Source organism: Cryptomeria japonica, chromosome 1, assembly GCF_030272615.1.
Source record: "Cryptomeria japonica chromosome 1, Sugi_1.0, whole genome shotgun sequence".
In the NCBI taxonomy this organism is placed as follows: domain Eukaryota; kingdom Viridiplantae; phylum Streptophyta; class Pinopsida; order Cupressales; family Cupressaceae; genus Cryptomeria; species Cryptomeria japonica.
This window is the reverse complement of record NC_081405.1, coordinates 288,471,322-288,484,393: the sequence shown is the minus strand read 5'-3', so window position 1 is coordinate 288,484,393 and position 13,072 is coordinate 288,471,322. Positions and strand designations below refer to the sequence as shown.

The 13,072-nt window shown below is 38.5% G+C and overlaps 2 protein-coding genes across 2 annotated transcripts; both read left to right on the top strand.

Annotated features, from left to right (window-relative positions):
- Positions 1-2,384: 2,384 nt before the first annotated feature.
- On the top strand, positions 2,385-3,909 carry LOC131048829 (chalcone synthase). The gene is made up of 2 exons (XM_057982904.2): positions 2,385-2,659; positions 2,745-3,909. Exons 1-2 carry the CDS (start codon positions 2,467-2,469, stop codon positions 3,740-3,742), a joined length of 1,191 nt encoding a protein of 396 aa, XP_057838887.2. The 5' UTR covers positions 2,385-2,466; the 3' UTR covers positions 3,743-3,909.
- Positions 3,910-10,185: 6,276 nt separating this feature from the next.
- Positions 10,186-11,793, top strand: LOC131048828 (chalcone synthase). Its single transcript, XM_057982903.2, has 2 exons — positions 10,186-10,486; positions 10,572-11,793. The coding sequence occupies exons 1-2, from the start codon at positions 10,294-10,296 to the stop codon at positions 11,567-11,569; spliced, it is 1,191 nt and encodes a 396-aa protein (XP_057838886.1). The 5' UTR covers positions 10,186-10,293; the 3' UTR covers positions 11,570-11,793.
- The last annotated feature ends 1,279 nt before the right edge of the window (positions 11,794-13,072 follow it).

Here is a 13,072-nt window from a genome sequence, read left to right as displayed (position 1 = left end):
TGAGTATCATTAGTGATAGGGATGCTCGCTTTACCAGCAATTTCTGGAAGGAGATGTTCAAGCTAATTGGGACAAAGCTGCTCATGTCAATGAGTCATCACCCAGAGACAGATGGTCAGACTGAGAGGATCAATGGGATTCTGGAGGTTTATCTTAGGCACTTTGTTTGGTCAGACCAATCCAACTAGCCAAAGTTGTTTGACCCAGCGCAGTTTAGCTACAACATGCAGCAGAAGAGTGCATCGAGTTAGTATTCACCTTTTGAATTGGCTACAGGGCAACAACCACTGACTCCTCATATGGTTTTGAGTGGATATGTCGGGGACTGTCCAGATGCAAAAGATAGGTTGAAGGAGTGGCAAGATCGAGTGGATCATGCGAGGCATAACTTGGTCAAGACTGCAGAAAGAATGAAGCATTATGCAGGCTCAGGGAGGAGCAATGTGGAGTTCAAAGTTGGTGGCAAGGTCTTTCTCAGGATGGACCAAGTTTAGTTTAAAACACCCAAGGGGTTGAGTGCATCACTTGGTCGCAGATTTGATGGACCATTCACAATCGTAGGGCGGATTGGGAAAGTTGTATATAAGCTGAAGTTGTCAGCGCATCTTAGAGTCCACAATGTTTTCCATGTCAGCCAACTCCATCTGTATCATTAGGATAAAGAGGACAAGAACAGGAACATACCAACTCGAGGACTAGCATTTGTCAAGGACAGGCCAGGACTAGATGTGGAGGAAGTGATCATTGTAAAGGAGAGAGGATTTGGAAACAGGAAGTGATGAGAGTTCTTAGTTCATTGGCAAGGCCAGTCCCGAGAAGAGGCGACTTGGGAGAAGGCTGAGAACCTCTGGAAATATGAAGTCAAGGTCTTGGAGTTCTTGGAGCAGAACTCCAACCTCCCCTTCTAAGTGTAAACAAAGTTGGGGGCCTCAGCAGCACGAGTCCGGGACTGTGTTGCCGGTGTCGAGGACGTCGCTTATTTTAGGTGGGGGAGGATGTAAGGGGTTGTTGTCTCAGGGAGATCAGTAGGCTTCTGGGGTTGTAAGTCCCTTCCAATTCTCAGCAGGTGGAAGTTGTGGTGATTGACAAACGGTTAATGCCAATCTACAGTTGTGTGAGAACTGGACGAAAAACTTATATAGGGGGAGGCAGAGTACCCCGCCGTTCATGAGAGAACGTTTCTACAGTGTGCTTTACTTTCCTAGGAGAAGGGTCATGATGGAGAAATCCAAGGAGGACCAAAACAACATTCCAATGAGCAAAGGTGTTCAGAGCGATTGCAAAGCAAAGGTGTGAAGTAGAAGCAGCAATAGAGAAGCAGTGAGACTTGGAGTCCCCGTTTAGGGAAGGGGCCTGGGTCGTGTACTGGGTAAGTCGTCACGGGCTCACGAGATAGTCAGTGGTGCGCTAGGTTGAGTTCTGAAGGAGACAGGGTCTTTGTGGATTTGGAATCTATGTGAGAAGCTACAGCCAGGGGCGAGGTGCAGTGGGATTCGTACCGGTGTTTCAAGAGTAGGCGCAGATCCAGGGGCGTGAACTTGTAATCGAGTGCTTGGGAAGTACTCGGGGTAGTGACCAATGACATTGTTAGAATTGTTTGTAGACTGGGCCAAGGGTCGTTTCTTCATATCAATAAAGCTATCTTATTGCTCCAACATTGTGTTCATTGTGTAAGGATTTCGTTGAGCAAGTTTGTACATGTTGTGCAAGTGTGTGTGCAGGTTCTGGAGCTTGGGAGTGCTTACATGCATAGTCCGAGTTCTTGAAAGTGCTTGGATCTCACAGACAAGTACCTAAAAGATCGTCGGTGCCGCATGGGTAAATCTAGCCCCGTGACACTTTCGACAATATTCAATTATCAAGACAATTGATTGAATCCCTTAGAACTATATGACTAATATTAAGTATATAAAAGATTCAAATTGACAAGAAATTTGAAAAAACATTTATGAGATTCGTAATTTTAAATAAATATTTGAAAATTATCAAATTTCTAGATTGCTTGGTAAAATTTATTTGAAAGATAGGAAGAATTGCAAGTTTGAAATTTTTTCTCTAGATTTTCGAAAAGTGACACCTAAAAAATAATTATAAAAGTATTTAGTGATGGATCCGAATTGACCAACTTCTATGCCAAGCAAAACAACTACACCACGATCAAGCCTTCTCCCTACTTTTTAGTGAATATGCGTGCGCTCACGACAACCAATATCTCTCGTATGCTCATCTACCAATCCACGGCATCTTCATTAGCTCTCTTCACGACTTACCAACTCGGAAGATACACAACACACAATACAGCACGTGGAATGCGCGTAACCACAAACCCTAGCTACTTCTTTGTTTCCGAATGACCTTCCTTTTAAATACGGTGCTCCTCTTAATTCCCAAGTACCGTAGTCTGTACTCCCCCTTACGCAAGCATCTTTCCTAACTAACTTGTCTCGACGCAACAGATTAATCAGCATGTCGACAGAGAAGATGGTAGATCTGGAGGCATTGCGGAAAGCCCAGAGGGCAGATGGTCCTGCTTCCGTCCTCGCCATCGGAACTGCTACTCCTCCCAACGCAATTGAGCAGAGCGCTTACCCGGACTATTACTTCCGCATCACCAACAGTGACCACAAGGTTGAGCTCAAGGAGAAGTTCAAGAGAATGTGTAAGCCCATATACCACATTTATATAGTATCCTTATTGCTTTACATTTCTATGTCTTAATGTTTATGGCGAATTTTATGTTGCAGGCGAGAAGTCGATGATAAGAAAGAGGTACATGTATCTCACGGAGGATATATTGAAGGAGAACCCCAATGTGTGCGCTTACATGGCCCCCTCGCTGGACGCTCGGCAGGACATGGTGGTGGTCGAAGTTCCCCGCCTGGGAAAAGAGGCTGCTGCCAAGGCCATTAAGGAGTGGGGTCAGTCCAAGTCGAAGATCACTCACCTTATTTTCTGCACCACCAGCGGAGTCGATATGCCCGGCGCCGATTATCAGCTCACTAAGCTGCTCGGTCTCCGTCCTTCAGTGAAGAGAGTGATGATGTATCAGCAGGGCTGCTTTGCTGGAGGAACGGTTCTGAGAGTGGCCAAGGACCTCGCTGAAAATAACCGTGGAGCTCGAGTTCTGGTCGTTTGTAGTGAGATCACCGCCGTGACTTTCCGCGGCCCGTCTGATACCCATCTCGATAGTCTAGTCGGGCAGGCCCTTTTCGGCGACGGTGCAGCGGCTGTGATCGTGGGATCAGACCCCGTTCCTGAAATAGAGAAGCCCTGTTTCGAGCTCCTCTGGACTGCTCAGACAATTCTCCCCTACAGCGAGGGTGCCATCGATGGCCATCTGAGAGAAGTCGGGCTAACATTCCATTTGTTGAAAGACGTGCCCGGGCTGATTTCGAAGAACATTGAAAAGGCTCTGGTGGAGGCCTTCGGGCAATTCAACATTTCTGACTGGAACGAACTGTTTTGGATTGCACACCCGGGAGGCCCGGCAATTTTGGACCAAGTGGAGTCCAAACTCCAATTGGATCCGAAGAAGATGAGGGCAACTAGACACGTATTGAGTGAGTACGGGAACATGTCGAGCGCCTGCGTGCTCTTCATATTGGACGAAATGAGGAAGTCGTCTGCAGAAAAGGGATGCCCGACCACCGGAGAAGGACTGGACATGGGTGTGCTGTTTGGATTCGGCCCTGGTCTCACTGTGGAGACCGTGGTTCTGAAGAGCGTTCCTGTCCTGTCATAAACAAATCTGTTTTCTGGGTTGTTCAATTGATCAAAATCCTATTCGGTTTCGGTTGTAATTTGAGTGCGAAATCGCATTCCATTGTGTTGTGTATCTCATCGAACCGTGTATGTCATGACATACGGACAATAAAGACTTGGTCGAATGCAGATTTTAATTTTCAGCAATTTAACCAATCATTGAGCATGAATAACGTCTCGTCATGAAGCTGTTGAAAAGAGTGTCTGCCCGAAATATCTTCAAGGAGGCCATAGAACAATTTAAAAAAATTATCTTAGGATTAAGATTTAATGTTAAAATTAATAAAAATAAAAGCCATCAAGTCATGAATCCTTGTTTTCTTTTGAGCTAATGATTATGTTCGGTATTTGGCACAATTTTGCCAATACAATAGGATAAATCTCTGCTTAGTGTGATTCACAAAATATCTTCTCAGTCATGTGAGGAAATGGTACACATTTGCAATCAATATGATTGCTTACAATCTTTCTTGACATAGCAATGATTCTTCTAAATCATCTACACACCATTCATATGCACAATAGTGAAGACAATTACTCTCTAAACCTCCTTCCATATTTAGTGTGCCTCTAATACTACCATTAGGTCTGAATGATATTTTCTTTGGTCAACAAAAAAAAAATTTACATTTAGAAAATATAATGAAACATAATTATTTGTAACTATATGATAGAAATTTTTTCGATTGAACTTTTTACGAGAAGTTTTATTATTACTTATAAGATTAACCATGACAATGATGCAATATGTAAAACATTCCTATTATAAAATTATATTTCTTTAAATCCTTAAATCTATTGGCCAAATATATTATTAATGGTGTTGATAACCAAGTCTAGATATTTGATAGTACAATCATTCTTAGAAGCATAAGATGTAATGATCTTCTCTAAGAGTGAAAAATAAAGACTCCCCCCTGTTAAAATTAATCTTAGATTTGTGTTAGGTTCAACCAATTTAATACATATAAAATAAAACACTTACCTTCTATTTAGGATAAGAGTCTATAAAATATCACACTTTTTGAGATTTCAATTAAAAAGATTATAGCCTATCCACCTATTACAAATCAATATTGGAATTATTTTGACCCTATATCCCTAGTTCACTAATCTAATAATCAATCAACATTGTTCAGACTCAAAGTTGACAATTTTACCCAAGTTTTGTTTTGAAGTTGACTTAGCATATCCCAAGGGCCTAGGCTTGATCTTCATCCTTTCATTTCTTATTTCAAGTCAAACTCGCATATGTTTTTTATAAATATGAACCAAACATGTGTGTGTGATTATAACTCCCAAACTCCAAAAAAAAATTAATCATGATCCTAGGCCAACCTACCTCTAACTAGTTATTACTTGCTAACTTGAGAATGAATTATATAAAATTGTAAGATAGGGTTTGTATGCAATTAAAGCCTTAATTCATTTATACATTATTAAATCAACCACTACCACTTGCTAGTAGAGAATTTAAAACCAATATATAATCATGAAGAACATAACATATTAACATCTACATGCGTAAGGATCAAACTAGGCATATGCATTCTAATTGGTCTATCTACAAGATTTTCAGGAATGATTAAATTAATCAATCCAACGTTTTAAATAATGTTGAAGGTGGTGTGTTACTTACCTTCTTGACCTAGATTAATAAAATTGATTATTACTCATTATCACCACCTCGTCTATATGATTGGAGATATATGTATATTTGAAGAAAATAAACATTAGGGTTAGAGATATAATATTAGGTAAAAAATACATGTTAGATTTATAACTATAGGTGGCGGTGCATGAATCAAAATTATATGTACAAGATTAAAACTTAATGAGGAATAGTCACTATGAGAAAATGCCAAGACTTAAGTGATGAAAAATATTGAAGAGAGTTGAGATGAATCATGGGTACTACTATGCAATAAAATATTTTTCATCATTCCTAGAGCTAATAATCCAATTCCCAAGTGGATTGTTGGGAAAACTTACAAATAAGATAATAAACTACAAGTTTACAAAATAAGCAATGCACATATTAATTTTAAATAGAAATTCTATATTAGATAAGATATGTATTTATGTGACATGTATGTAATTGAGAGGTTCATAGGTTCTTGTCTTCTTATACTTTATATAGTGTAGGTAAATTTATACAAATCGATTATTGGCTAGAACTTAAAAATATATTGATAATATCACACATGTATGTTGTTCTCTTCATGTGGATAATGTGATAAATCTCTCACACCCTTATGGTGCTAGTTGTTTAGCATGAACATGTGGTGTCTATTGCAAGGTGTGTGCCCTTGGTCTCCTTGTGTTGTGCAGCGTAACGCTTAGGTTTGTGACATGGCTTAACCGTCTCCTATGGATTCTATAAGTCTAGTGGTTGTATCAAGCATTAACAAGTCGATCTTTTGGTGCAATGAAAAACAACACTTGTAACAAGTGGTATCAGAGCTTAGTCACAGGTTCAAACCCCTTGCTTGCACTTGGGGGGGGGGATTGTTGTAAGGTGTGCGCCCTTGGTCTCCTTGTGTTGTGCAGCGAAGTGCTTAGGTTTGTGACATGGCTTAACCACCTCCTGTGGATTCTATAAGTCTAGTGGTTGTATCGAGCATTAAAAGGCTGATCTTTTTTTGCAACGAAAACCACACTTGTAACAAGTGGTATCAGAGCTTGGTCACAGGTTCAAACCCCTGGCTTTCTCTTGGGGGGGTTGTTGCAAGGTGTGCACCCTTAGTCTCCTTGTGTTGTGCAACGCATCGCTTGGGTTTGTGACATGGCTTAACCGCCTCCTATGGATTATATAAGTCTAGTGGCTGTATCAGGTATTAACAGGTCAATCTTTTGGTGCAATGACAACCACACTTGTAACAAGTGGTATCAGAGCTTGGTCACAGGTTCAAACCCCTCGCTTGCATTGGGGGGGGGGGATTGTTGCAAGGTGTGTGCCCTTGGTCTCCTTGTGCTATGCAACACAACGCTTAGGTTTGTGACATGGCTTAACCGCCTCCTATGGATTCTATAAGTCTAGTGGTTGTATCAAGCATTAAAAGGTCAATCTTTTGGTGCAACGGAACCCACACTTGTAATAGTGTCGGTGTGACAATGTATTAGGTGTGTATGGTGGCATTTCATGTCCAACTAAATTCCTCAAGTGTAACAATAATACTATCTTGTATATTGTTGGTATGTGTAGTAGTGTGCAAGGACACAATATGCATGTAAGTACTGTTACATGATGGTACATGATAATAAGGATAGTGATGTGTGTGAGTGTAGCATATCAAATTTTAAGCAAAGATAAGTCTCATGTGTCATTATTGAATGGAATGAAAGAGATTGAGGCTACATGTGAGGCCACCCTTAGATCAGTCACTCTTTAATGAAGAGTTATGATCCCTATTTTGTCACGTTAAGATAAAAAAACCACATGTAGAGTTGCTATAGGTTAGACCATTTGGCTTGATCAATGTATTGCTTGGTCTTAACTATATAGAATACTTGGTGCCCATCAATGTGATTATGAGTGATCATAGTGTTCATGATCTCATTTGTCATAGCTAGATTGACATATATATGATTTTGAGATTGTGTTGTCTCTAAAAGTGAAGAAAAGTATGTTTTAAGTAGTTTCATGCTGAAGATAGATGAAAATTCAAGCATTATGGAAAATCAAGAATAAAATATTAAACTATGTGGAATATGGTGTAAGGAACATGCTATAGTGGCCTGATCTTGTGATTAAGAACCTTGAAATATTAGTTTTGGAGATATAACTAAAATATGTCCCTAACTTGGGAGGTATAGGATACATGATTGGTGTTGTGGCACTTTTTATACTTTTATTGTTACTAGAAAAGGATACATTGAACTTCCACTATTCATCTTAAATGTATTGAATGAAGTGTTAAAATTTACCCTCTTCTCATTATTTTGCATGTAGACCTTGAATTTGTGATGGCACATGGTAGGAAACATCAAGGGGTGTCATGGGTTGAAACCCTGCAAATGTTAATAAAAGGCTACTCCACATAGAATTTCAAAGATCTTTGTTGTAGGTATGCTATATATATGGAAACTTATTATCCTATGTGTGCAGATACACACTATTATGAATACATAGGAGGTGTAACAAAATGTATTTTTTAATATCTATATCTAATAACTAGTTAAGTATAAAAGATGGTAGAGTTATCAAATTATGTGTTCAACGTAGCCTAGTTTTCTAGAAAGTGATAATTGATCAATAGGTTATACTTAGAAACAATGAACTTTGAGAACTTGAAGTAAATCCATACATGATTGAGGAAAATGTGTTTGATATGGGGTATAGTGATTTTCCTATTAAGAGTGACCATAACATTAATTTTAGAGAACATCTCAATCATGATAAACATAGATTCATTCTAGTGCTTGGTGATTATAAGGCCACTTAGAAAATCAATATTTATTCACTCAAAAGGGAATTATAGGAGCAGGAATGTAAGCCTCAATATTTTGGTAGTTCAATAGGATATGTAGGACTTAATTTGGTACTCAATAAATCAATAGACATGTTAGTTTAATAAATACTATGGTCAAACACAAAAATTACTTTTGTGATGCAAAAGCTAAACATACTATTTCATCCCAAATGAAGCTTTACTGTGATGCACACATGATAAAATAAAGACATCTTATCTTATAAAGAAGCTCCATGAACAAATAAAATTAACCAACCTAACCTTACATGAGTATAATATAGGTCTACATAAAATATATCTATTGATCTTAAGTAGTTATCCAATCAACAAAGCTCCAGTCATATAAGTTCTAGAAGTATGACAATAAGCATCTAGATCTCATTGCCCAGCTAAGACAATCTACAACCTTCTTATCATGAACCTTCTAATTATTAAGATCACTACATAAAACTATTAAATGTAAGTCATATAGATCATTTTTGCATTATCCAACTTAGTTTATGTTTATAAAAATTGGCAAGTGATACTAGAATGGATAATGTATTTTTTGTTAGGGATCTTACAGCAGCATTAATTAATGGATTGGATAATAGTATATAGTTCCTCTTGATAAGTGGAGTATCTATGCATAACATGTCACTAAATATTTTAGAGTGATAATTTCTAGGATGCCAATTCTAAAGAATAATGATGTTGAGAACTTAGTCTAATGTGTTAATTTAAAACTTAAAAGTGCGGTGGATGTTTAGTAAGTTTAACAATAACATAGAATAAAGGAATTGATTAATCTCTTTGAAAGTGTTTCATTGTGTATAGATCAACTATTATCCTATTTTGGAATTCATAACATGGTCAAGGAACCAAGTAACATGTGAATATCTAAGGATGAACATGTTGTAGAAACTAGTGAGTTTACTATCTATCTTGATTAAATATTAACTATCTATCTACTATATATCTTGATTAAATATTAACTATTTAAAAAACATTTTAAATTTGAACATTGATTGCATCTATTGACTTCAAAATATGACCCTTACACATTCTTTTTTGGTGGAAAAAAGAATAGACTTGAAAAATTGATAAATGAATCAATTATTGACTTATTCAATAATGAAAATAATTTTATAAAATTATTTAATAATGTTGGTCTTTTGCTAATATTAAATGATCAAACATCCTAAAACTATATGATTAATATTGAATAAATAAAAGATTCAAGTTGATGAGCATTTTGAAAATATTCTTAAGAGATTTGATCTTTTAAATAAAATTTGAAAATGATCAAATTTTTAGACTGCTTTTTAAAACTTATTTGAGAAATAAGAATCTGAAATTATTTCTCTAAAATTCTAAAAAATGATATTTAAATTTTGAAATTTTCTAACTTGTGAAATTACTAATTAAAAGTAAATAAACAATTAACCGACTTAAAAAATTAATTTTGAAAGTCTTTAATAATAGATCCCCCATGATCAACTTCTGTACCGAGCACGTGACCTGCACTGGATCGAGTCCTCTCGCCTAATATTTTCCTTTTTGATTCATGACACATATTTGCATTACATGGCACTAGTCGAAATAAAGATCTATTTTGGTCCGTAATGCAATCCGCGGTGCAGTCTGGGTGATCTATTGATGTGATGGAAAGACAATCTATTTAGTGAAAGACAAAATAATATGTTCTCTTTCGTATATTTCAGTATCCTTGTCATATTTCCTCTGGAGGGTACCAGACCAAAGAAAAAGGCCCTACTTTTTAGCGAATGTGCGTGCGCGCACATCAACTAACACATGCCTCCCATATGCTCATCTACCAGTCCTCCTCCCTTTCCTCGGCATCTTCATTTCCACTCTTCGGAAGATAGACAACACATCACGTGAAGTGCGTGTAACCACAAATCTCAGCTACTGCTCTTTCCCCAAGTACATTTAAATACATCGCTCCCCTCACATCTCAAGTAGAGTGCGCAGTCTCAAATTGCATTGCTCTCTCCTAGCGCCTCCTTACACAAACATCTTTCCCAGTCAACTTGGGTCGAAGTTCAGATTAATCAGCATGTCAACAGGGAAGATGGTGGATGTGGAGGCACTGAGGAAAGCCCAGAGGGCTGACGGTCCAGCAAATATCTTGGCAATCGGAACAGCTACTCCTCCCAACGCGATTGAGCAGAGCGAGTACCCGGATTACTATTTCAGAATCACCAACAGCGAGCACAAGGTTGAGCTCAAGGAGAAGTTCAAGAGAATGTGTAAGCCCATAAACCATATTTATTTAATACATTGATTGATTTACATTTCTATGATTTCATGGTTATGGGGAATTTCATGTTGCAGGCGAGAAGTCAATGATAAGGAAGAGGTACATGTATCTCACGGAGGAGATACTGAAGGAGAACCCCAACGTTTGCGCTTACATGGCCCCCTCGCTGGACGCTAGGCAGGACATGGTGGTGGTCGAAGTTCCCCGCCTGGGAAAAGAGGCAGCTGCCAAGGCCATTAAGGAGTGGGGTCAGTCCAAGTCGAAGATCACTCACCTTATCTTCTGCACCACCAGCGGAGTAGATATGCCCGGCGCCGACTATCAGCTCAGTAAACTGCTCGGCCTCCGCCCTTCAGTCAAGAGAGTGATGATGTATCAGCAGGGCTGCTTTGCCGGAGGCACGGTTCTGAGAGTGGCCAAGGACCTCGCTGAGAACAACCGCGGAGCTCGAGTTCTGGTCGTTTGCAGTGAGATCACGGCCGTCACTTTTCGCGGCCCATCCGACACTCACCTCGACAGTCTGGTTGGGCAGGCTCTTTTCGGCGACGGTGCGGCTGCCGTGATCGTGGGAGCAGACCCCGTTCCAGAAATAGAGAAGCCCTGTTTCGAGCTCCTCTGGACTGCTCAGACAATTCTCCCCGACAGCGAGGGCGCCATCGATGGTCATCTGAGAGAGGTCGGGTTAACATTCCATTTATTGAAAGACGTGCCTGGGCTGATCTCGAAGAACATTGAAAAGGCTCTGGTGGAGGCCTTTGGGCAATTCAACATCTCCGACTGGAACGAACTCTTTTGGATTGCACACCCTGGAGGCCCGGCAATCCTGGATCAGGTGGAGTCGAAATTGGAGCTGGATCCCAAAAAGATGCGAGCGACTAGACACGTATTGAGTGAGTATGGGAACATGTCGAGCGCCTGCGTGCTCTTCATATTGGACGAAATGAGGAAGTCGTCTGCAGAAAAGGGATGTGCGACCACGGGAGAAGGACTGGACATGGGAGTACTCTTTGGCTTCGGCCCTGGACTCACTGTGGAGACCGTGGTTCTTAAGAGTGTTCCTGTCCTATCATGAACAAATTTCCGCCCTTGACGACATGATACACAATTGCATTCGGTCGTTTGCTTAGTGAAATCCTATTCATTCCAGTTGTAATTTGAGTTCGAATTCGTATTCCATGTGTTGTGTATCTCATCGTACCGTGTATGCCATGAGATACAGACAATAAGGAATTGGTCGATTGTAGATTTCATTTTCGAGAAATTTAACAAACTTTGGAAAAAAGTATTTCTTCGTCAGCAATTTCTTCAAGGAACAATTTTAAAACAAAAATTTCTCACCCCGGACAAAAGCTCTAAAAGCTTTTCCACATGAATGGAATTAATGAGATAAAAACGTAGTTATAATTATATTATAGAGGAAGAGTATCATTAGTGGATTGTGTTCTAACAACCAATTACTTTTTGTGCTTTCAATTTTTGAATTAGTAATTTTAAAGGCGTCAAAAAATGATAATGAAAAGATCATATTTAAGTTCCACATGTACTAATAGCTGATCACTTTTTAGCTTTTTTGATCCATAATTGGCCCATCTGTGCACCACTACTGGTACATTTGTGCACAACTACTGGGACATTTGTCCACAAGTACTAGCAAATTTGAGTGGACAGTTATTGGAACATCTAGAAGTAGGTATTAGGCAACACTTTGCCATGTGTATTTTTTAACCCTTGTGTGCATAACTGATCCCACAACATGCATCATTACTGCCCATAAGCCAAAACCTTAGCTATAAGTAGTTAAGTCACACACACAAAGGCAACAAAAAAAAGATCGTCGAAGTTTGATGTATCGTTTAGGATTTGTGGGTTTACAAAGTTAGTTATAACCACTACTGGTACGCTTCCCTTATACCTTTTTCTTTTTCTTTTTCATTTATAAATTGGCCCAAATAGAAATTTTAAAAGCTTTTCCACATGAATGGAATGAGCCAGATGGAAGCGTAATTATTATTAAATGATATACAATTTTATTTGTTATTTTTTACATCACTATGTCAAATAACTCTTATAGTTTTTCCACATTAATGGAATGAACGAGAAGGAATCACAACTACAATTATATGATAACAATGTTATGTTTTATTGATCCAAAATAATTTATTAAATTTATATATTAAGGAAATGTAGGTAATAATTATATGATATGAAGAAGTTTAATTTTTACCATAAGACAAATGTCATAGGGCTATTCCTTTCACTATATACAACATTGATTTTATTGAACTATCTGCTTGTCTAAAGGGTCCAAGCTTGTGCTCTCAACTAGACTATGCCTACTTCCTACAAAACTAAAATACCTTAACAATAAGCTAAGCAATGTAGGACCACATACATACACAATGCAAGTGCTTAGATATTATAGACTAAAGAAATAACTTCATATTAATTTCTAGAATTACAACACTTGATACAACAATGGATACTATCACAAAACCCTATGTATTTGAGTTGATCTCCACCAACAATGCTCAGGGCACTCACAAAAGAACACTACTTCCTTAGAGGAGCTACTTTG